The sequence below is a fragment of the Canis aureus genome, chromosome 8, assembly GCF_053574225.1.
Source record: "Canis aureus isolate CA01 chromosome 8, VMU_Caureus_v.1.0, whole genome shotgun sequence".
NCBI classification, from domain to species: domain Eukaryota; kingdom Metazoa; phylum Chordata; class Mammalia; order Carnivora; family Canidae; genus Canis; species Canis aureus.
This window is the reverse complement of record NC_135618.1, coordinates 54216323-54242094: the sequence shown is the minus strand read 5'-3', so window position 1 is coordinate 54242094 and position 25772 is coordinate 54216323. Positions and strand designations below refer to the sequence as shown.

General features: G+C 39.6%; 1 protein-coding gene and 1 long non-coding RNA gene across 3 annotated transcripts in view; one reads left to right on the top strand and one right to left on the bottom strand.

The window, feature by feature from the left end:
* The window catches only part of LOC144319127 (uncharacterized), a 55003-nt gene extending 35367 nt beyond the window's left edge, over positions 1-19636 (top strand). For both annotated transcript variants that reach the window (XR_013385038.1, XR_013385039.1), the window contains exons 5-8: positions 3799-4008; positions 4556-4675; positions 8592-8668; positions 19481-19636. This is a non-coding gene — a long non-coding RNA (uncharacterized LOC144319127). The remainder of the gene's footprint in view (positions 1-3798; positions 4009-4555; positions 4676-8591; positions 8669-19480) is intronic.
* MOSMO (modulator of smoothened) overlaps positions 1-24845 on the bottom strand; it is a 62601-nt gene extending 37756 nt beyond the window's left edge. Inside the window, exon 1 of the mRNA XM_077906947.1 lies at positions 24692-24845. Within this exon, the coding sequence (XP_077763073.1) occupies positions 24692-24797 (106 nt within the window). The 5' untranslated portion in view covers positions 24798-24845. The remainder of the gene's footprint in view (positions 1-24691) is intronic.
* Positions 24846-25772: the final 927 nt, after the last annotated feature.

Below are 25772 nucleotides of genomic sequence, written 5' to 3'. Positions count from 1 at the left end.
AATGGAGAAAAATGGTGAATGCCTTCCCCCTAAGATCAGGAATAAGACAAGGGTGTCCGCTCTTGTCACTTGAATTTAACACTGTTCCAAAAGTTCTAGCCAAGGCCATTAGGCAGGAAAAATAAACCCACTAGAGCACTTAGAATAAATGACTTTTAAAGGTTGCAGGATATCAATACGCAAAAATTGAATTTCCATACACTAGTGATGAGCAATCTGAAAATTAAGATGGTAATGCTTTTATAATAACAGCAAAAAGAATAAAATACCCAAGAATAAATCTAACAAAATAAGTGGGAACTTGTGGTTTCTGGTCCAGCAATGTAAGGAGCTAAGAAGTTGTTACTCTTGCCCACAAAACAAGAAAGATGCTGAACAAACTGAGTATCAACAACTCTTCCTAGAGCCATCAAAGAGCTGAGGACATATGGCAAACCATTGCCTCCAAAGTTAGAGGGACAAACAGGCAAATACAGAGAATCAAAACTTATCAGATGGAAACCTAGAAACTTTCATGGGAGCAAATACCAGGATAGGAAAACCTAAACTGTAAACGGATACATTCTTGGAGGTCCAGTGTGGTCAAGTTTGAGAGTTAAAAATTCCCAGGGGTGGCAGGGCGGGGTTTGGGGTGGGGGAGCAGTCCCAGGGGATCTCCCATACTTTTGTGAGTTTTATCCACAGAAGTCCTTACAGCTCTCACAGTGAAAATAGGAGAAGAATTCCCCGTGTGTCTGGCAGGAAAAGTTAGTGGGAAAACAGCTATTTTGAAATAAACCCAGAGTATCCTGTTCTCAATGAGGCTTGGTCTCAAAAGAAACTATTTCACCAGAGCCTAAATAACTGGGGTTTTACCAGGGCCCAACAGAGCCGGAGAAAGAGAAATAGCCAACTCCAGGATTTCTTTAGCCTTCGTGTCTCATCTAAGGAGAGTAGGGGGAACTGAGAAACACTTGTTAAGGTGACACGCCAGGGGCACATATTCACTGAAAGACTGAGACCTAATCATAGAACTGTAGAATGTTTTCCCGTCTACAGACATATAGATCAATGGGACAGAATTGAAAGTCCAAAGATAAACGTTATATTTACGGTCAATTGATTTTCAGCAAGGGTGTCAAGATTATTTAATGCGGAAAGAATAGTCTTTTCAACAAGTGATAGTGGGACAAGTGGATATTCACATGTAAAAGAATGAATTTGGACCTTTACTTCATGCCATATACAAAAAATTAACTCAAAATAGGCGAGAGCTAAATGAAGAACTCAGACTCCCAGAAAAAAGCTTAGGAAACAATCTTCATCCCACTGGATTAGGCAATCATTTCCTAGATATGATAACAAAAGCACAAGCAACAAAAGAAACAATAAAGTGGACTTCAGATTTAAAAAATTTTGCGTATCAAGTGATACCATAAAGAAAGTGAAAAGACGGGATGCCTGAGTGGCTCAGCAGTTGAGCATCTGCCTTCAGCTCAGGGCGTGATCCCAGATCCAGGGATTGAGTCCCATATTGGGCTCCCTATGCGGAGTCTGTTTCTCCCTCTGCCTGTATCTCTGCCTCTATCTCAGTGTCTCTCATGAATAAGTAAATAAAGAAATAAAATCTTAAAAAAATAAAAAAAGAAAGTGAAAAGACTGGATGGGAGAAAATATTTGCAAATCCTGAAAATGACTTATCTCTTACAACTTAACAATAGAAAGACAATTCAATAATGGTTAGAAGATCAGACAGACATTTCTTCAAAGATATCAAAATGGCCAAAAGCATATAAAAGATGCTCAACATTACTAGTTAGTCATCAGGGAAATGCAAATCAAAGCCACAATGAGAAAATATTTCATATCCACTATGATGGCTATAATAAAAACAGGTATAACAAGGGCTGGTGAGGATGTAGAGAAACTGGTATCCTCATACATTGCTGGTAGGAATGTTAAGATGGCACAACCACTTTGGAAGACAGCATGCTAATGCCACAAAAAATTAAGGATATGATATAGCACTTTCACTCCTAAAAATGCAAGAGAAATGGAAACATGTCCATACAAAAATGTGTACATAAATGTTCATATTATTATTTATAAGTTACAAAAGGTAGAAACAACCCAAAAGTCCATCAGTTGATGAACAAAATGAAGTTTATCCATAAAATAGATTATTATTTATCAATAAAAAAGAAATGAAGTACTGATACATGGTAGAGCATGAATCTTGAAAACATTAGGCTAAGTGAATGAAGCCAGTCACAAAAGACTACATATTATATGATTCCACGTTTATGAAATGTGCAGAATAGGTAAGTATACAGAGACAAAGTAGAATAGTAGTTGCTTAGTGCTGGGATAGTTGGGAGGGGAGAAATGAAGGATACACAGAGTTACTTTCTGAAGTGAAGAAAATGTTCTAAAACTGACCATGGTGATGGTTGCTGCATAACTCCTCTGAGAATATACTAAAAGCCAGTGAATGGTACACTTTAGGGATAAACTATATGGCATGTGAATCATATACCAATAAATCTGTTTAAAAAACAGGGAGCAAGGAGGAGGTAGCTCTTCATCAAAATAAGCTCTTCATCATCTAGTCCCTGCTTCCCCATCCATAGGCATCTAATGCCACTCCTCCTTTCAAACTACTATTATCAGGCACACAAAACTTTCAGGTCCCTACACAAAACTTGTTTTTCCTTCTACCTGGACCATTTTTACATCCTTCCCTTCTCTGGTCAATTCCTGTTTGCTCTTTAGATCTCAGCTTAGATGTCATTCCTCCCTATGGTCCTTTCTAACCTTCCAAGCCTGAATTAAAGGTACTCTGATGTGCTCCCACAGCAACATGTGCTTACTACTCTCCCAGTGCTCTTCTTACTGAATTCCAATTAACTGTTTAATTATCTGTAGCTCTCACTAATATTTTAATTTTTAAAATGTTTTATTTATTTATTTATTTTAAAGAGAGAGAGAGAGAGGATGCATGAGCAGAGAGGGCAGTGGGGAGGGGTTGGTAGGGACCAAGAGGGAGAGAATTTCAGACTCCAGGTGGAACTCATAGCTGCAATATGTGCCTCGATCTCATGACCTTGAGATTACAACCTGAGCTGAAATCAAGAGTCAGATGCTCAACCACTGACCCACCCAGATGCCCCTAAAACTGGGTTTTATTTATGGCATCTTGCCTTAGAGAGGGTAAAAAATACTTTCCAAAGGTTGGGCTAAACGAACTTTAAGTCAGAATCACTTCTGTGATCATTTGCCAGCTCAAAAGAATACTTAAGAAAAAAAAGTTCCAAGCTACTAGAAATATTTAATTGTAAAGAGAAAACTGATTTCTCTTTACCTAGAAATAAGTATGAAGCACTTAATGTTCAGACATTCTAAGCAAAGTTTCAAATAGAAAAATAGTGATCTGCCTTATCTGATTAAGATCTGTGCAGACATGTTTAACCTGACCAGAAAATAGTTTTGATTTTCAAATACTTTGTATTTGAATCTTTTCCTGCAATGATGCATTATACATTCCGTATCCCAGTGAATATCTATCTAGAAGCAAGTCTGCAAAATAAAACACCCAAGAGAGTACTAAGGCTCAATTCATTCTCCTTTATCAACCTGAATCAGAGCGAAAGTAGAATATATGCTATAGATTATATCTAGAGTAGGAAATAACAACAAATAATAACTACATATTTTGCTAGGTAACTTTCAGAATCGGGGTGGGGGGTAATGTGAAGAAACAGGTTTATGGGGGAGGAATCTGAAAAACCAGTCTTTTAGAAATTTCTCTTTCTCTTTCAGAAATTTCTACAAGAGGTCCAAATAACTGCTGAAAAGCTGTTAAGAATTCAACAGCATTTTCTGTCCAGATGATTTAATTGTCTAAAGTTCCAAGTCAACTGACTGCCAGACCACATTTTAGTGATACAATGAAAGGAGGGGTAAAAGCTTTAAAAAGGAAAAAAGAATGAAGAAAAGAGAATCTTCTCAAACCATAAGACCTAATTTAATGTATGTGACATTAGAGTATGTTAGATTTTGTCCCTAGACAGATAAGGCCAGAAGACTGTAAATGTCAACTCAATTAAGAAAGAACAATAGGCAACCTGTTTCGTGTTATGAATCATACATATATCTAACAGCTTAGAAAAAAAGTACTTTTGAACTTGGAGGGATTTAAAATCCTAGGAATGTGTATTAAACAATCTGCCTTTTATGACTTAAAAATATGAACACTGCAAAAGTGGTAAAGGAAACAAAGCTCTGAACTCATTCACATATATGGTAGTAAGGGAATGCTAAGTGGAGTATAAATGTAGAACATGAGATATATAATTTATATCACCTTTAGGAAAATAAAATATTAGAAAGAAAAAATTAAAGGAAATATGACTGAGTAGATTATACACAATAATTGCTAAAAAGAGTAAATACAGAAAAAGGTAAATTAAGAAAGGAAACAGTTATTTTAGAAGTAAGGTTAAAGCACCTTTCAGATATTCAGAAAGTATGAATTAATGTGCTTCTGATGATAGAATTCTCTTTCTTTACATTCCAGAGTCCAGCAGCCTATCTATCCATGGTGACGTTGACATGATTATAATCAGACAAATATCATAACTTCTGCTACTTACTGCAACTGATCGGTCACATAAAAGAAAATTGCATTTGTATATATGTGCGTATATGTATATGCATGGATATGTTTGGTGTAATAATTGTATTACGAAAATTTGAAAATAAGAAAGTTTCCAGTTTTCCTTTCCAGTTTAACTGATAATGATTTTTTATTGATGTCAATTACATACTTTATATTTTCTGGATAAAAGACATACAGCTCTTAAAATGGATGGGCACAATCTAGGAAAAGAACTGAAACCAATAATTTAGAAGTATAGGAATTTAATGACCTAAAGAATTATAGACTTTAAAGACTGAAACTGCATCCAGATGTTATCCCAAAAGGGTATGGTTAGCTCTAATAAAACTCCTGGAGATTGTTCTCTGTTTCTGTCAGGCAAGAATCTCCAAAGGAACAGAGAAATTTTCATACTGAGGCAGAGGAATGAAGGCAGAGGCTAAGGGCAGGGAACAAATTAGAAATTCAATCTTCTTGCCATTGCAGAGTAGGTATCGGGCAGCTTCCTTTCTCACTTCCCAAACAGAATCTCAAGTGTTTAGATTCAGAAAAATCTAGTTTTATCTTAAATTTCTACTTTAAAACTTTGACATTAGGGATCCCTGGGTGGCTCAGCGGTTTAGAGCCTGCCTTCAGCCCAGGGCATGATCCTGGAGTCCCAGGATCAAGTCCCACATCGGGCTCTCTGCATGGGGCCTGCTTCTCCCTCTGCCTGTGTCTCTGCCTCTTTCTCCCTCTCTCTGTGTCTGTCATGAATAAATAAATAAAATCTTAAAAAAAAATAAAATAAAACTTTGACATTAAAATGAAGGACACTCATAATAAATTTCCTTTCTCCATCACTCTTAATCTGGAGGTGACAAGATCAGTAATAGCTGCCACTATATTATGGGTGTTTACTCAGTGCCCGTCATGGTGTTAAGTGCTTTACCTATGCTCATTTAATTCTGGAAACAATCCAGTGAGGAAACTGAATAACAGACTAAATGACTAGGTGCCAATTAAAAAAAGCTGGAGATAGAATATGAAGCAGGTATGACTCGACAGCTGTGCTCAAAGTCTACTATTTAAGAATACTTTTGTAGAACAGTTTGATTTTTCTTGAATGTTTGTCCAGAGAATTAAAACCTTTGGATCATCAATAGAGAGGTCTTATAAACACGGACTTCCACAGCCAAGTGGCACATTCCCCACAAACAGCTATTTTGGATAGGAAACACTAAAATAATTTTCTCCAGGTGTCAAGAAACTCGGTTAATCTAATAAAAGACTGTAACACTATTTTACATTCTTAATTCTGGTTAAAAGCATTTTTTCAAATTAATCTGATTGCCAACCCTACTTTTAATAATAACTATGTTAAAATTCTGGTCCTTGACTTCTGGACAATTTCTCTGGTATATTATTATGAAATTACATTTTTAAAGTCACACGTTTAAAAGACAGTTCAGGAATGGTTTAAAAAGAGTTTCATTTTGATTCTGCTAATTCAAGAAAAGGTTCTTCAAATGCTGTAATGTTAAAAATAAGTTGAGAGATTTACTACACAAAGTACTTTAAAGTAGATTCAACTAAATCTTTGTAAGGTTTGATTCCTCCCATCATTTCTACTCAGCAAAATCTCAAATAGTAGCTTGTGTACTCAAGATATCTACATACTTTCCCCCTTCATCATGCCCTGTTCAAAAGACAGAGTTCATTTAAATACCAGTTATTACGTCTTTGTTTCATTGCTATTTTTATTTGCCTTCTTTAATGAATGCATCATTTCAAAACCAGAATTTAGGGATCCCTGGGTGGTGCAGCGGTTTAGCACCTGCCTTTGGCCCAGGGCGCGATCCTGGAGACCCGGGATCAAATCCCACATCGGGCTCCCAGTGCATGGAGCCTGCTTCTCCCTCTGCCTGTGTCTCTGCCCATCTCACTCTCTCTCTCTCTCTCTCTCGTTCTCTCTCTGTGACTATCATAAATAAATAAATTAAAAAAAAACAGAATTTAAAAAATAATACCCAGGGGGTCCCTGGGTGGCTCAGTGGTTTAGTGCCTGCCTTTGGCCCAGGGCGTGATCCTGGAGTCCCGGGATCGAGTCCCGCTTCAGGCTTCCTGCATGGAGCCTGCCTGTGTCTCTGCCTCTCTCTCTCTCTGTGTCTCTCATGAATAAATAAATAAAATCTTAAAAAAAAAATAAAACAAAAAGTAATACCTGTTGTACTATTTCTCATGCAAACAATGCAGGTCCAACAAAGGCATTCTTTACCACTCTCCTCCTACATGTCTTACCAAGTCACCATGTGATATCTTAAATTACAAATAGACTAATGTATTTAAGTATTTAAGAGTGCAGCTCTCTCATGTACAAGCTCCAGGCTTGGTTATTAATACAGACAATATTTGTAATAATTATGACTTTGACACTAGCTATAATTTAGGAAACTAGTTATTGATGAACTAGGACAAATGAGAATCAAAAGGAAAATCTATCAGGTCATCTAAGAATTCATTTAAAAAAAAAGGGTGGGAATAGTCACATACCCTTTAATTTAGGAAGGCAGATTTCAAAGAAGTAGGCATGATTGCATGAAATGAAATTCTTGAAGGAAAGGAGATTCAAGAGGTTAGGGAGCTCTTGAAAATGTGGTTCTGACTAATTACAGTTGATGCCAATAAAAGAAAGGGGGATAGGTACTAATGAAACCAGGATGGTAGCACAGGAACTCATTTGAATAGCACACTATAAACATTAAAAAAAGCGGTGTGGTATAATGAATAGAACACAGACTTCTGAATCCAGCACTACCACCTAATTAAATGATGCCAGGCAAATCATTTCTCTCTTTGAATATGCTTTTTCATCAGCAACATGGGAATAACATTTCTTGAGAAGAGCTATTACAGAGGGTTTGCTACCCACTGAATTCAATATTTCTTTGCTGTTCTTTTTGTCCTTAGGCTATATCCCATTAAGGGAGCACAGTCAGAATTCTATGTTCAAAAGTTACTTCTTAAAAAAAAAAAAAAAAAAAAAAAAAAAGTTACTTCTTTTTTCCTTGGTAGTTACATTATCAATTTGATATCGTTAAGCTCACTGTTTTCAATTTGTACTCAGCATTAGGATTTGCTTTCTTTCCATCATTCTTAATTTTCTGAATATATAAAACATATGCATGGTTCAAGCAAAGCATCCTCCTTCTACTTCATTATAGTAGTAGTTCTATTTGTTACATAAGGTAGAAATTCTGGCAATTTGTCCATGGGCTAGAATGTGAATTCTAGTAATGGTAACATTTACATGTACAACTTAAAACTACATAGCATTTATGATCAATTTTAAGATAGGGGTCTATGGCTACTGAAAAGATTATAGCTAAGATTCTTCAAAGTTAGTCCCATTAATTTTAGTTGATGCTTATGCTGCTATGTGCCAAGCACTTAAGTGTTTTATGTACACAAATACTTTAATCTTCAAACAGACCTCTGAAGTATGTTGGCCAAGATCATGCGGCTAGTAAGCGACATAAATAGAATGTGAACCCAGACTCCAGTCTGTGCTATTAGCCACTTAACTATAATGCCTCCTGCATTCAAACTGATGACACCTATGTTCCTGCCATATGGGGACTATAGAATTTAAGCCTTTTCTGGCTTACATAAAGAAAATATGTGATCTTAGGAAAATTACTATATCATAACGTTCCCAATACTAATAAAAATTTAAAAGATAGTATGTCAATATGGACTAAATCTCTTATAAATATTTGTAAATATTTACACAACTCAGCTGCACTAGCCATTCACTGATTTCTCTCATTCAATGAATATTTATTAAATGCCATTGAGAGGTAAAGTGAGTCAAATTACTCTCCTTTCTCCAAATTCCACTGAAAAGACAAGGTTTTATATATATATATATATGTAAATATATATATATAATTATTTTTTTTAAATTCTCTAATAGCATGGGAAAATGACAACAAACAGAACTACTGAAGAGTTTCTGGAATGTGTATAAAAGAACAGGTTCACACAAAAGGAGTAAGTACCACTACAGCCTGTAAAACAATAGTCAAAAGATAATCCTCTTCCTCATTACAGAAGTAGATGAATTCTCCTAAAAAAAGACTTCAGTGACACCCTGAGCTCAGAGAAATAGGAACTGAGCACAATATGAGGGTTGTGTGTGGTATCTAAGTGGGATATAAGAAAAGTCAGTAGGAACTGCGTTAGTTCCCTGACCATCTGGAAGAGCTGATGACATCTGCACCCCAGACTTTTTTTATCTGGGTATGAATGCCTAAACGGCCAAGTTGGGAATATGCTACAGGCTCCTAAAGAGGGGGGGCAGTGGGCAGTAGGAGGGAATGCATGAGGGATACAACACTTTAGTTAACTCTAGGCTAACAGAGAGAACAAAAGCACTAGCCATCATCTTATAAAGACAAAAAAGTAAATAAAAATAGCACAGTGGGAAAGTCCATAAAGTACCCAACCTCCTTGATAATTGAAGATACAATAAAGGATACTCACATCTTAAATAGAGGGAGGTCTACTTAAAGCAGGCATCTTACTAGCTACTGTGGGATTCTAAACAGTTATTGGAGAATAGTTACCTACTGGGTGGCAGATACCACCAGAAATAGTAGCAGATACCACCAGAAATAGTCCTCTAAAGCTCCTGGGCTACTCCTATATCAATGATGTTTCAACATATAAAAGTTGTCTGTTGTCTTTTTTTTTTTTTTTTTTTTAAGATTTATTTACTTATTTGAGAGAGAGAAAGAGAGAGAGAGAGAGAAAACGTGAGCGGGGGGCAAGGGGCAGAGGGAGAGGGAAAAGATCTCAAGCAGACTCCCTGCTAAGCGCAGAGCCCAACATGGGGCTTGGTCTCATGACCGAGATAATGACCTGAGCCAAAATCAAGAGTTGGACACTTAACTGACTGAGCCACCCAGGTACCCCAAGAATTGTTTGTCATCTAATCCTAACCCACTAAATCTTAGCTAGAGTGGGAGTCCTAAAGGTGATCTAATATGCTGATATATAACTGTATACATCTGTTTAAAATAAGATTTATTGGGGGATCCCTGGGTGGCTCAGCGGTTTAGCGCCTGCCTTTGGCCCAGGGCATGATCCTGGAGTCCCCAGATCGAGTCCCACGTCAGGCTCCCGGCATGGACCCTGCTTCTCCCTCTGCCTGTGTCTCTGCCTCTCTCTCTATCATGAATAAATAAATAAAATATCTTAAAAAATAAAATAAAATAAGATTTATTGATATGGTTTTTTAAGCAATTTGACTTTTTTAAAATTTAAATTGTGAAATTATTTTATCTTCAGGATAATGAAATATACTCATCTTATGCTTCATAATAAGCAAATGAATAGGATTTAAGCAAATGATCTTATAGGCTACCTGTGATCATCAATCATGCTTTGCTTTAACTTTTTAACTTTCAAATTCTTTATCTAACTTGGTTACTGACTTCAACTAATGAGGTCAGGGTCCTGCTTTATACACTTAGCCAGTTGGGGGGAAATCTACTCTAGGGCCACAGACTACAATCCATAACCCACTTAGCAAATGTTAGCTAGAGTAAGGTTGACAGAATGTTAATGGCTTAGTATAATCCGTCATCATTACTGGGAAATCTCCCCAAACATGTCACCTTTGACATGAAGAACAGCACTTTCATATAAACATTTGGATAGGTTTCCTGGTACTCTTTGCTCTTAGTGGAAGAAGGCAGCAATCCAAGTAAGTAGCAGGGGCACAGTACAGTGTGTGTGTTAAAAATGAAATGGGGTACGGGGTCTAACACAGGACATATCCTAGTTAAAAAAAACAGACTGCTTTTGATGACTGTACAATAGGTAAATAATCAATTGTATTATATCCTATTTATCCAATGTAAGAAGAGATTAATCCATTTAATTACATAACAACAATTAGCTACTATAAATGTCTGTCCTGGTAGGTGTTTCAGATATATTAACTTTAGTTCTTAGAGCCACCTTGCAAGGTAAATGGTATTATTCCCATTTATAGATGAGGAAACCAAATCTTAAAGAGGCCAAGTAACATGCCCAAAGCAACATAGCTGGTAAATGGCAGAGGCAGAACTTCAACTGAGTTCTGACATCAATCCCCAATCTATTTTCACTATGATTTTCTTAATAAAATAATTGTTTAAGAATTTATCATACAGGGTGGCTCAGTCGGTTAAGCATCTGCCTTTGGCTCAGGTCATGGAGCCCTGTGTCAGGCTCCCTGCTTGATAGGGAGTCTGCTTCTCCTTCTCCCTCTGCCTCTGCCTATCACATCCCCCGTTTGTGCGGTCAATTTTTTTAAAAAATTAAATCTTAAACAAAAGAGAGGCACACGTCAAGTTAAAAATATTTTGCACCATCTTAAACCCTAACTGGCATATAAATTTTTTTTTTCTCCTTACTCTGTCCATTATGGGTCCCCCTCAACAAACAGTAATCATTCTAGTGCAGACTCACAGCCCTTTCCATTGGATGAGGGACACTGGATCCAACTTCTTCTGTAACACCTTGTTCCCCCCCTGAGAGAGATCATTTACCCATTACAAATTCCTCATCTCCCCCATGTCCATTCCCCACCATAACACATCACACATATCTATGAACTTTCATGCACTCAGACACACCTTCCTGGTCTCCACTGATTTAACTCTGTCTCAGGCTATTTCACCTGAGGGAATCCCTTAAACATACCATTTCCTGCAAATTCTCTTGTCTTTCTCTGATAGGCAATTTGGAAGTAAAAAATGACAAAAAATATTGTTGACAAATGTAAATAGAATCTCAGTGAAGCACCTAATATCACATAGCAGGAATGTCATAAGCTTTTTTTTTTAATTGAAGTACAGTTGACACACAATGTTACACTAGTTTCAGATGTACATTGTGATTCATCAAGTCTATACAATATGCTGTGCTCACCACAAGTGTAGCTACCCTCTGTCACCACGCAACACTATTACAATACCTCTGACTATAGGGATCTCAAAGCTTTAAAGTCAAATTGGCAAATTAAAGGATCAGAGAAATAAGCTCCCTTTTCTTAGTCCTTTTTATCTTTTTTTTGGGGGGGGGAGACTTTTTAGATTTTTAAAAATGCTATTAGCAATGCAACTGTACTGCTTTATACTATTTTTTTGTTGTTACAGAAGTGAATATTTCAGCTACAACATGGTCTTACCTAGTAATCTAACTCCTGTATTGATCCAGGAACCAACATTCAACCTACAAATTAACTTTCATCTTTTTTTTTTTTTTATTTTTTTAGAGAGAGAGAGAGAGAGAGAGAGAGCACATGCATGAGAGGTGGGGAGGAGGAGAGGGAAAGGATCTCAGATTCCCTGTTAAGTGCACAGCCCAACATGGGGCATGATCTCATGACCCTGATATCATGACCTGAGCCAAGCTCAAGAGTTGGACACTTAATCAACTGAGCTACCCAGGTGCCCCTCATCTTAGTATATGTATGTACATAAATATATATTATATATATTATATATATATGTGTGTGTATATATATATATATATTTTTTTTAAATCAAAGTTGGGAATGACAGGATGCCTGGGTAGCTCAGTGGTATGATCTTTGGCTCAGGGTGTGATCCTGGGGTCCTGGGATCAGGTCCCACATCGGCTCCCCCCTAGAGCCTGCTTTTCCCTCTGCCTGTGTCTCTGCCTTTCTTTGTGTGTCTCTCATGAATAAATAAAATCTTTTTTAAAAAGTTGGAAATGACTATATGGTAGCTGGGTCTTGCTTCCAAAATGAAAACCAACTGATAAATGTAAAAAAAAAAAAAAAAAAACCCTGCATTCCATGAATATGCAGCTACTAAGCAATAATTTGATCTATGTAACAACATAAGTGTTATGCTAGCAAAAATAAGATAAGATTAGGAATGGCAAATATTACTCTCTTTAGTCCATTTTTGCCTGGATATTCTATTCTGACTTCAAACATAACATGTCTGAACCAAACACATCACTTTTGCCCATAAATCAGCTCATTCTCCAAAATTCCCAATTCTGTTCTTACTCTAGGTTTAAATTCTTAGGGTTAACCATAACACCTTCTCTTTCTTGCCATTTGCAAGGCTGGACAGAGTGCTACCGAAGGTATAGAGATCAATAAATCATATTCTCTACTGTTAGGTAACTAAAAAAAAATCTACCAGATTTCTACTAGAAAACAGGCAAGTGACACACAAATAACCATGATACAGACATGCTACCATGAAAAGTGTGTGAGGTATTACCAAGGGGTTGGTGTTAGGGGCGGGGGGATGACTTTGAGGAAGGGATCAAAAAAGTTTTTACAAAGATGGCAGTTGAAATATACTTAAAAGATGGGAAAGGCTGATAAGACTGGGCAGAGTGAGAGAGCATTTCAGTCTGAGAATAGATAACACAAACAAAGTTGTAGAAATGAGAATACAGATTGTATTTAGGAAACAAAGTAATACAGAGGAGCTAAAACACAGATCCATGCAGGGGAAAAAGTAGGATCTAAGGTTGGAAAGGTAAGCTAACGCCATATTGTGAAGATACTTGAATGCCCTTATACTGTGGAAGATTGAAGAGTCACTGACGGTTTCTGGTACAAGCACATGAAGTGGTTAATATCCAGGATTTTGGAGCTAAACTTCCTGGGTTCAAATCTCAGTTCTTCATATATCAGCTGTGTGACCCTAGGCAAGTTACATAACTCCTCTGTATCTCTGTGAAGGCTAATAACAGCATCTATATATGGATGTTGCAAAGGTTAAATTAGTAAATACACATAAAGTGCCAAGGAAAGTATCTGTCAAAAAGTAAATACTATATAAGCAGTTGTGATTATTGTAACATTTATCCTTTAGAAAGATGAATTTAGCAGCAATGTATAGAAATGGACTGGAACAGAAATTTCCCTGCTTTTACTCATGCCATTTTACCCTCAAGGACATGCACTGCCCAAATCTTCAAAACTATTTAAATATTCATCATTAAGTGTATCTTCTGTTAAGCTCAAATGTCATCTCCTCCTCGACCACCTGGGCAGAAATCACATATTTGACACATTTCTTACATATATAATTTTACCTTCCCAAATAGAGTGCAGGTTTCTTGAGGATAAAATACTTTTTCATTTGCTTACACGCAATCTCTCAGAATATTTAGTACACTTCCTTAGAGGTCTCACGTACTTCAATAAACATTTGTTGTGAGGCTGTCTGGAATAAAAGTCCAGTGGTATAGGAAATATTTATGGGAAGATCTAAGATATATGCATAGTAAATTAAAGATTTTATTAAAATGAATGGTACTTTTAAAATGAAATGGTGATAAGCGAAATGGTCTTAGAAATCTTTGCCTCTTGAGTTAGTGGTCTGGTCAGCAGAACTAACTTGAACATGGCCTGTTTTTGAAAAAAAAATCTTCTATATTACAGCTGAAAGTAGACCCAGTGATGTTCCAGGTAAATAGCTTACTGTGAATACATCACAAATGGGGAGACTCTGAAATTTTGCTCTCCCATATTCTTTCTTACCCAACCAACGCATTTATCTTTACTCCTTTTTAATCTCTAATGATAGCAGTATATAGTCCCTGGGTCAACAGGGACTATATTAAAAGTCAACAGCTGCCTTTTTGCTCAATATATACAACAGCCAAGTGTCAAAATGCCAAATGTGACCTTTTATTTATAGCAGAGCTAGTGTAAAGAGACATACAAAAAGGGCAGCCTTTTCTCCCTAATTAAAAAAAAAAAAAAAATAGAGCAGTAATTCAAAGAAATGTCACTTTGCTTTGAAACTGGAGTCATACATTGAAACCTCATGTAAGTAAATTACACGTTTTTGGTATATACTCATAAATACATGTATCAGTGAGAGTAACACCCAAATTCATATGCTTCTCTATTTTGTCAACTCTAAGGCAGTAAGTCCCAATCATCACATTCTACTTGCTCATGGAATATCTGGTAAGGATTCTCCTCCCTATAATTTACAGCTAATGAGAGAACACAGAGTAAGGTTTGCATACGTATGTTACTGAAAGGTGACTTTGACCCAGAAACTTATTTTTAGGCACCTTGATATTCAAAGATTCCTAGGTTCCTTCATGGCTATTGTTTAACCTCTCCAGTATTTCAATAAATATTAGTTTTTCTCATCAGTTTGAGCCAACAAACAGTGAAATATATAGCCACTAGATCCAATCTGTTGTTATCAATTGTATCAGGTGATGTAAGTATTAAACTTTTTAGCAGCCAGCTGCTAGATGGGCAAAGAATTAGAGAAAGCACTTGGGAAAAATCGTGTAGCTCTAGAGCTTGAAAATAAAACATTCTGACAACCAAAAAGATATGATGTCATGTTTACATAAATCATCATAGACAAGTAAAGCTGTAAATATGAAATTTATACCTATATACTGTCACTGCTGTCACTGTATAACCTAATCCCCTGGGTTATTTAGGGGGTATAAAATAAGGTCACTATGTAAATAGTTATCCATTCAACTAATTAAGCTCTTATTTACAATCCAACAATAACAATTTCATAAACAACAATACTTCATTATGTGACTAAATCTCCCCTATAAGATTATAGAATACAGCCCACTGCTTGAATATGCATTAAAATGAAGTATGGAAAAAAACCAAAAACTCACAGTTGCATTACAGAAGCTAATGACAACTAGAAGAAATTTTATTCCATATCAAAGATTAAATTTTCAGTTATGCTATTTGCCAGGTCTCTATAGAAGCAATCTCATATATCCAAACATATTTCCAGGCTTTGAGGTGAGATTAATCGACTCTTGATATCCAACTGTGAAGTTTATAGACCACCAGCTCTTAGATATATTCATTTAAAAATAACTTCTGAACTAAAGGATTTTCACAATGCACTGTGGTTCTTACTCCTTAACCTACAGGAAAACAGAAAGCTGGGAGTCTGAGCCTGCATAACAATTGGAAGGGTTGAAAAAAGTATTAATCTAGTCTGAATGATATAATTTTTATTAATAAAAAAACTCTCAACTACCACTTGTTTAAAATTAATTACATGGCTGGTAAATAGCAGGACTGGGCTCTGACTACACGTTGGTTTTGGTTTCACTCCAAAACCCGTGTGCCCTTTCTACTATAGCTAGGCTGCCTTTCATTTAGAAAGCCTCTTCAATCTGCTCCAGAGACATAGAAACCCAATGCACGTCTTAGTTTGAGTGCTTGTATGTGTCCCCTCAAGTTGATATTACCACTACAATGGACTTTGTAGTCTTTCTTCCTAGATTGGACTTGGCTTTCAGTTATACTCAAATACAGACATACCATGTTACCTTAAGTGTCTCTTTTAAAAATATTTATAATATAATTATAATTATATTATATATAATATTTATATTATTTATATATTTATTGAGAGAGAGAGAGAGAGCACGAGCTGGGAAGAGAGGGAAGAATCAGGCTCCCTGTGAGCAGGGAGCCGATGTGGGGCTTGATCCCAGGACCCTAGGATCATGACCTGAACTGGAGGCAGACGCTTAACTGACTGAGCCACCCAGGTGTCCCATTCTTAAGTCTCTTTTTGGAACAAGGCAAGCTGTAAGGAAGTAAGACTGATGGGATGTCTGGGTGGCTCAGAGGTTGGGCATCTGCCTTCGGCTCAGGGCGTGATCCCGGGGTCCTGGGATAGAGTCCTACATCAGGCTCCCTGCATGGAGCCTGCTTCTCCCTCTGCCTATGTTTCTGCCTCTCTCTCTCTCTCTCTCTCTCTCTCCCTGTCTCTCATGAATAAATAAATATTTTTTTTAAAGGCAGACAGGAATAAAAATGGGAATATTAAAAAAATGTCTGGACTTCTTATACGATAATTATGACTAACATTGGAGCATTTTGCTAGGTACTAGACCATGTGCTAATTCCTCATATGCCATGGTTTATTTCCTCACAACCACATTGTCCCCATTTTATAGCTGAGAAATCAAATTACATGCCCCAAGTCATAAAACTTACAAAAAGGGAATCCAAGAATCAGATCTAGATATGGCTGACTCTCAATCCTGGGGGACTATTTTAATTTTCCTCTGTTGTAACTCCAATACAAACCCAGTATTTATCAGAAAAGAGGTTAAACAACAACACTGCTGTAGGTCATACCCTGCTGAACAGCGGAGGGCTGATGTAGACAACACAGTATTCCAGCTTTCAAAGCTTTGGCTCTAACAGCCAAGTGACAGAATTTAAGAAGTTCTGGTCAGTCTAATAAATGGAATGGCATCATCACTCTGTCATTACTTTTTCAGAATTTCCTGCCTTTTAGTGATTTCCATTTATTCCTGGCTTGTGTCCATGTTCTTGGTCCCAAATTCCCCTTCTTCAAAACTTTTAGGCCTACTAGCTTATATCCTTCATCCTGAAGTGCCTACATCCCTGTTGATAGTGGTAAAAAGAGAGGACTTCTGGAACGAAGGCTGTAAAGGAAATAAACGCTTTGTTCAGGAAATCTCATCTCGAATTAGAAAATCTGGCCTACACTGTGAAATTTACAGCATCATAAATGATTTCAAGCTTCAGGTATGTCCTGTGAACACTATAAAAAAGACTGGTCTTTGCATTTTTATTCAAGGTTCTCATTATTTGCTAAGTACTATATATACTGATAATGTCACTTTTTAAAAACCCAAATTAAAAAAATGAAGTATTATTTGAAAAGAAGCGTACTGGTCCAAATGTTCAACTGATGAATAAGAAATGGATAAATTAATTTGACAATAAAAAGAAATGAAATACTAATATTTACTATAATAATATGGATGAGCCTTGAAAACATTATGCTAAGTGAAAGAGGCCAATCACGAAAGACCATATATTGTATGATTCCATTTATATAAAATGTTCAGAATAGGTAAATTCTGAGACAGAAAGTAGACTGGTGGTTGCCTAAGAACAGGAAGTTGAGGGGTGATGGCTAAGGGAGGGAGTTTCTTTTGGGGGTACTGAAAATGTTCTAAAATTGATTGTGGTGACAGTGGCACAACTTTGTGAATATACTAAAAGCCACTGCACGCACACTTTAAATGGGTGAATTTTATGGTTATGGGAATTATATTTCAGTAAAGCTGTTTTTTAAAAAGCAATTTACTGGAAAAAGATTCAAAAGGCCATTGAAGAAATTTTGTTAATGCTTCTTAAAGAATACAATCTCAAGATTTTTTTTTTTTTTAAAGATTTCATTTATTTGAAAGAGAGAGAGCATGCATGCTCAAACACGAGCAGGGGGAGGGGCAGAAGGAGAGTGAGAAACTGAGGACCCCCTCAGCAGGAAGCCCGAAGAGGTGTGGGGTTTGATCCTAGGACCCTGAAGATCATGACCATCATGACCTGACCAGAGCTGAAGGCAGATGTTTAACCAACTGAGCCACCCAGGCACCCCCAATCTCAAGACTTTTGCCCTCTTAGGCAGAACCAAATTCTGTCCTTCACTAAAAGTCATGTCCAAAGTGATAAAATGAAGTTCTGGATAGACTACTTTGTTTATTTTATTTTTATTTTTATTTTTTTAGACTGCTTTGTTTAAACTTGATGTTTCAGAGCTGCTTCGTGGTAAAGCACCTTTGTGATCACTGAAGTTTCCATTCAGGGGAAAGTGCTTCCTGTTTAATAATTTTCTAGTATTTAATTTAAAAAGTCTGCTTGGATGGCTTATAATTTTAATGTCTTAAACCAAGGACCCAAAATTGCCAGTACCCACTTACAGATCTTAAACTCTTACATGACAAATGTCAAGCACCCTATCTGAGGTTTACCAGGATTTCCTGTGGACAGGGCAGTGGGCAGCAGAATGGGAAATGACACCCTATTCAAATCTTTCACTTCCCCAAGCTCCTGCCAGGTTTTATGCTTGAGCAGAAAGAAATCTCTTCCTCACAAAAGGTCAGCCATCTCCTAGGTTTCAAAGCCTTTCTCCCCCATGGCGGATAGGGGTAGGGATGGGCTGTAGAATAATGTTCTTGGTTATCTGTGTCCCCTCACTTAATCTACAGATAAAAGCCGCATTCTCCAATATCCACTTTATCAGTAACAAAATAATATTTTGGATCCTAATTATTCTTTTTTCCCTCAGTTCAGAATATAAGCAGGAAAGAGTGTGTTAATTACTGTGATTCCTTAAACATTTTAACATCCAATCTAAACAATTTAAAAAAGAAGAAGAATGAAAATATTTCAGGAATAACTACACTAACTACAACAGACTACAGAGTGAATGTGATAACCAACTGTACAGAGGGAAATTCGGATTAGACATAAAAGAGGAGTTTCTTTATGTACTGGAAGAGACTTTTGGAAAACATTTGGAAATCTTCATCAAGAATACTAAGCAAAAAAAAAAAAAAAAAAAAAAAGGAATACTAAGCAAAGCTATCCCAGATGATTTAGGATAGTATAACCCAGGCAGCCCCGGTGGCGCAGTGGTTTAGCGCCGCCTGCAGCCTAGGGCATGATCAAGTCCCACGTCAGGCTCTCTGCGTGGAGCCTGCTTCTCCCTCTGCCTGTGTCTCTGTCTGCCCCCCCCCCCCCCCCCCCCGCTCTCTCTCTCTGCATCTCTATGAATAAATAAATAAAATCTTAAAAAAAAAAAAAGGATAGTATAACCCTAAACGGTCACTAAAATCCTTGCTGTAAAGGGATGATAACTCCATAAAGGGATCTCTAGATCATTTTCATTTATCAGAAGCAGCTTTGCTGAATCTTTGAGCTTGTTAGAATTAACTCAATACAACTAAACCTTTTTTTCTCCAGAAAAATTTTCTCTTTAGGGATAAGAAAACAGTGACAGTGAAGTTAAGGGATTTGTACAAACCAAAAGACATCACTTTAAGATTAAAAACAAATCTCCTTCTTTCCTTCTTCTGAAATCTGGCAAGAACTTCAGCCACTTAAGAATTTTTATCTCTGGTAAGTAAATAAAAAGATATGCATAAATAAGGTATTGGTAATACTTCAATGAAGAGTTTTCTTGAAGGGAGTCTGCAACACTGAAACTCAAATCTCATGAGCAAAGCACTGACATGTGGGAAAAGACGTGGAAAGGACTATTCCATATTGGCCAAAATCAAAAAGCCTAAGAAATCAAACCAAGTCATGGATATTATTAAGTTGCTTTCAAAAACTATAAAGCACTATATAAAATGAAAGATATTGCTACTGATGTTGAGTTCCAGTAACCAGAAGACATTTGACCCAGACACAGAATTATGCAATTATATTCACCTACCATTTAATATTTCTTATTAATAGGAACCACTAGGATCCTTACTAAGGAGCCCCTCCCCATGTACTTTCCTCATACATATAATATCTACCTCTGTTTCATTATATCTTCAATAGTTAGTGCATAACTTACAAGCCATCAGTACAATTTCAGGAAATGTTACCACATACAGATGAAAAAAAAAAAAAAAAAAGGAATGTATTTTCTCTGTTTGTGCACCAATACAATAAAAATGAACTAAAAATTCTGCCAGTATGAAGCGTAGTCCACAACCTTATGATAATATAGTTTATTAGTCAGGATTTTAGGAAGTTATCCTGTTCAGTTTTTTGTTTTTGGATATTTCATTTCCTTCCGTGGTAGTTCAAGTAGAAACTGAAGAGTAGGGATCCCTGGGTGGCGCAGTGGTTTGGCGCCTGCCTTTGGCCCAGGGCGCGATCCTGGAGACCCAAGATCGAATCCCACGTCAGGCTCCCGGTGCATGGAGCCTGCTTCTCCCTCTGCCTGTGTCTCTGCCTCTCTCTCTCTCTCTCTCTCTCTCTCTGTGACTATCATAAATAAATAAAAAAAAAAAAAAAGAAAAGAAACTGAAGAGTAAAGAGACCAGAATATAGCAAGGAAAGGCTAAACGACGAAGAACAGTATAGGAGTGATCACAAAGTCCTATGCCAAGAGGGAATATGAATTTGGCTTGTGCGAAGCCTGGTCATATTATTCTTCATATTTCCTTATTTCCAAGAACATCTTAAAAAGAAAATGTGTCAGTTCTCACAGTAACAAGTTCTGAGCTTTAATTTCAAAACCAGAATTCTAACATAAACGAGACCGGCAATACAACAATATCTAACTTTTAATGAGCACTTAGTATGTGTCAGACTGTTCTAAGGGTTTTACATGGACTAACTCAACCATCATAACAATCCAGTGAGGTAGGTATTATTAATATCCTTGTTTTACAGAGGAAGCACTGTAAAGAGAGAAGCTAAGTAACTTGCTCCAAATCAAAGAGCTAATAAGTGATGAAGTTTGGATTTGAATCTTGAAACTTTCTATACTAGTTCACTGCTGTGGTTTTCAAATTACATCTGCAGAAGCTTTCAGCTCTAGGAGTCAATTTTCAAAATATATTTTGTCCATTTAAAAAAAATGCAGTAAAAACACCACAATCAAAATATGTTGTATTTAATGCACCGAAGGGAACCAACACATTAACTTTTTGCTGCTAGGCTGTCACTTCTGTGCAGATCTTAGAATAAAGCTAGTTAGTCCTGTCACCTCTGCAATCTTATTTGAACTTCCTATAAATGTCCCACTAAATTGGAAGATGTAATTCTGCCCAGAATTTCTTTAAAAACTCAAGACTAGATCTGTCTGCTCAGATAAAAGTGTACATTGAGCATACATTTACTATACCAGGCAAAGTTCAGGTATGTCTTATCACAGCACAAGTCAACAAAGGAACTTCCCATTTAAGTTTTGGGGGGCTAACAGTCTGACATACTTAAGGTAAGAAACATAGTTAGGGGGATCCCTGGGTGGCTCAGAGGTTAAGCGCCTGCCTTTGGCCCAGGACGTGATCCTGGAGTCCTGGGATCGAGTCCCACGTCTGGCTCCCTGCATGGAGCCTACCTCTCTCTGCCTGTGTCTCTGCCTCTCTCTCTCTCTCTCGCTCTGTGTTTCTCACGAATAAATAGAATCTTAAAAAAAAAAAAAAAGAAAGAAACATAGTTAGATATGATTTTGAAAAATTTCCTACTGTTCCTACTATCTCCTGCAATTATTCCTCTTCCAAGTTACGGAATAGTTAATTGAAGGGTATCCTGAGATGGTTAAGGAAAAAAGGAAAACTGTTAGGAAAAAATCTACCTCCTCTACCCCATTTTAGTCACACATCCCCACTGTCACTTTGGACCAAAATCTCCTGCCCTTCCACGTTGATATATCAATCATTCCTAGTCAGGTCTTTAATTCTATTGGGTCTACTATTCCATTGACCATATACCATCTGCTATTCATTGACCAATACATCAGCTCTTTCCTTTATTCACTTTTACTTTTGATCTAGCTGAGAATCCATTAGCCATCATTACAGTGACATTTTGGCCAATACGTTAAACACCTTTGCTCCTCTGTCATTTTGCTGCATTTCATTGGCAAACCCCAAATGTGAATGAAGCCTTCTACTGGCTTTCACCATGCAGTGGTATCAAAGCAGTTGAGCACTACTAGAGGAGGTCGCCAAGATACATGGCTTATTACACTATATGTTCTAGACCACTGACTTTTCATTGAGGCTTCCATGCTGCTAGACAATCCTACTGGATCACTGGTTGGCCATTCTCTGCAACTATTTACTTATTTCAAACATTTTCTACTTTTTTCAGTCCTTGAACTTCTGTTCCTCCCATCTCTGCAGCAACTCACAGCTGAAGACTTAGTCTACCAATATGAAGGAGTTATTCCTGTCCTGCATGGTTGAAAATTCATGCATAATTTCTGACTCCTCTAAATCTTAACTACTAATAGCCTATTGACTGGAAGCCTTGCCAATAACACAAATAGCTGGTTAACACGTTTTGTAGGTTATATGTATTATACATTGTATTCTTAGAATAAAGCTAAAGAAAAGAAAGTGTTAAGATAATCATGAGAAAATACATTTACAATACTGCATTTATCAAAGAAAATCCATATAAGTGGACTAGTGCAGCTCAAACCCATGTTGTTCAAGGGCCAACTGTGTCTTTTTCCATGGACAGTTACTTTGGGATTCATGTAAAAGCACTTTGCAAAAAGCATCTTCTCTGCTAGAACAGTGAAACCTCTTTACCCCTAAGTATATAAAGCCTCAAAGAAAGTCTCATAAAAGAAGTCACTGCACATATAGTTTGAAAACAACTGTCCATGAAGTGGATGTCACACATATAACTGTATAAACTAACTAGTAGTAACATCGACACTGTCAACATTTTCAGAAACAGCCCAATTTCATCAAATTCCAAACCATCCCGACACTTTCTTATACACCTTACAATTTTTAAAAAACTAAGATATAACTGACATATGACATTGTGTTCATAAGGCATACAATGTGTTGATTTGATACATTTACATATTGCAAATTTACCACAGTAGCATTAGCAACAGCTCAATCACATCAAAATAATCCTATATGTCTTACAATTAAGAGCTCTGCTAAAACTGTAAAGGCAAGAAAAGGAGAATTTTTTAGTGTGTTATTTTAATAAGCCGTAAATCTGACAGCATGATTTCGTGTTACTAGATCTAGATGGAGGAGAGAAGGGAGGAAGGAGGGAGCAACAAATGTCCCAGCTACAGCTTTTTTAAAGAGCTAAATATATTGCAGGATAAATACAGAACCATAAGTAATACTTAAGAAGTAACTTTGACAGCACAGTGATACATTTTTATAACAAATTATTCACGGAGGGAGTCTGACATTCCCAGCCCCCAATACTCCCTTCACCTGCACTGAACAAGCGGTTAGAAAACAAGCTCATTCCTTCATTCTGATCAGCTCTCCTGACAGCTGTGACATTAATTAGAGGTTTGGTCTCACAGGTCTGAGTGCGTATGTGAGTATGTGTGTGACTCTGTGTGTGTGTGTGTGTGTGTGTGTGTGTGTGTGTGAGGGGGAGAGAGAGAGAGAGAGAGAGAGGCGGCCAAGATGAGGAAAACCCTGCAAGGGCATTCACCTGGGATACCCTTCAGAAGGATGCCTACTTCTTTCCTGAGGGCACCACCTCGTCTCTGCTGCCTACAGCTCCGCGGTGTGACAGCAGGCACTGCTACTGCTGCTGGGCTGCTTGCAACTCTAATGTGTTATTTAATTTTGTAACTACTATTAAGATCTCTAAAGCGTTTTGTGATGCGCTGGAATGAAAGATGCTCCATAAAACGAAGTTTATTATTAGTATTATTATAGCTCCCGGGCCTAAAATAAAGCAAAATTATAACCACACAGACTTCAAAGGGAAAAAATTCGGAAGCCACATGCGTCTTAAACACTGCCAAGCGGGGCAGGGGACGGGCGAGGGCGCGGGGAGGGAGACCCCCCACCGCCCAACCCCGCACCCAGCACACCAGCTCCCTCAGCACCATTAACCCTGTCTGGGCGGGACTCCTGGAACCCGGCCGCGGCTCCCCTGGGGTCCGGGGCCCGCACGTCACTCCCCGCGCGGCTTTCCCGTGGTTCTCGCTTTTGCCCCACAGGCTGCGTCCCTCGCGGCCCCGGCTCCCCGCCTAGTTTCTAATTCCTTCGCAGCCGCCTCAGTTTTCTTCCCGTGTCCCACCCGGACTTTCTCCCCCTGGTGCGCCGCCTCCCCTCGCCCCGCCGCCTCTATCCGGGACGAAGCTCGTTCCTCCGCGGTCCCTCAGGTCCGAGTGACTGTCTCCCCGCCACCCTGCTTGCTTCCCCGTCCGGGAGCCGCCAGCGCAGCCCGGGGCTCGCCGCCCCTCGGCCACTTTTCCTCAGCCTGGGGCTCGGCTCTCCTCAGCCCCAGGGTCGCGGTCGCGACCGCGCGCCCTGCCCTCCGCCCGCCCTCCCGCTCGGCCCCCCGGCGCCCCCCCGCCCCCCCCGCCCCCGCGGCCCCGCTCGCCCCTCCGCCCCCTCCCTCCTCAGGCCGGCCCCCGCCTCGCACCCTCCAGCGCCGCTCCCCCCTCAGCCGGGTCTCCCCTCCGCTCCCGCAGCCCCTCAGCCAATCCCCCGCCCGGCGCCGCGCGCGCCGCCGCTCACCCGCGGACTCCCCGGTGTTGATCCAGTCCGGGTTGGCGATGCTGGCGATGGCGAAGATATCGGCGGCCAGAAAGAGGCATCCTGAGATGATGGTCAGTTTATCCATCTCCCCGCCCCGCTCCCCCCCCACCCCCCGAGCCCCGGGCAGGCCGCGGCCTCACGCCTCCCGCCCCATGGGCCGCCGCCGGGGCCCGGAGTCCCCGCGCCGCCGCCTCGCGCCCCCTCGGCCCCCGCGCGCCACTCGCGCCCTCCGCGCGCCCGGGACCAGCAGCCGCGGCGCGGCCCGCACAGCCGGAACCGCCGCCCGCCCCGGAACTGCTCGGCCCGCCCGCCCCTCACCCGGAAGCGAAGCCGCGGCGCTGGCGAGGCCGGGCCGGCCCCCGGCCGCCGTGACCCCGCTCGGCGCTCCCGGCCCCGCCGCCCCTCCCGGGCGCCCCGGGCCCGCCCGCGTTCCGCCGGCCTCTCTCTCCTCGGACTCCCGCCTCGCTGCGCCCGGGGCGAGCCGCCGGGACCCGCCGCCTCTTGGCTTTCTTGCCTATAAGAACCACACCGCCGTCGTCGTTAATGAGTGTTTCGTGACAGGATGCCCCTCGGTCTTTAGCCTTCCGGAAGGGAGCCGGCGGGCGTAGGTCGGGGAGCCTGCCCAGAAGCTCGCGGCCCCGAACGGCCCCCGGCGCCTCCTGGCGGCCTCGCCCCCTTCGGAGCCGTCGGCCCGGGGCTGCCCCCGTTTGGCATATGACTGTCGACACCTAGTGGGATGCCGGCCTGGACCTGCGAGACAAGGTTCCCACTCTCCGAAAGCTTCCGTCCTGGTGGGGAAGAGACCGACACGTTAACGTTTTATCTTTGAAGATCATTTCAGGGCAGCCCCGTGGTTAGCGCCACCTTCGGCCCGGGGCGTGATCCTGGGGTCCCGGGATCGAGTCCCGCGTTGGCACCCGGCTCCCTGCATGGAGCCTGCTCCTCCCTCTGCCTGGGTCTCTGCCTCTGTGTGTGTGTGTCTGTCATGAATAAATAAATAAAATCTTTAAAAAAAAAATCATTTCAGGGACGCCTGGGAGGCTCGGTGGCTGAGCTTCTT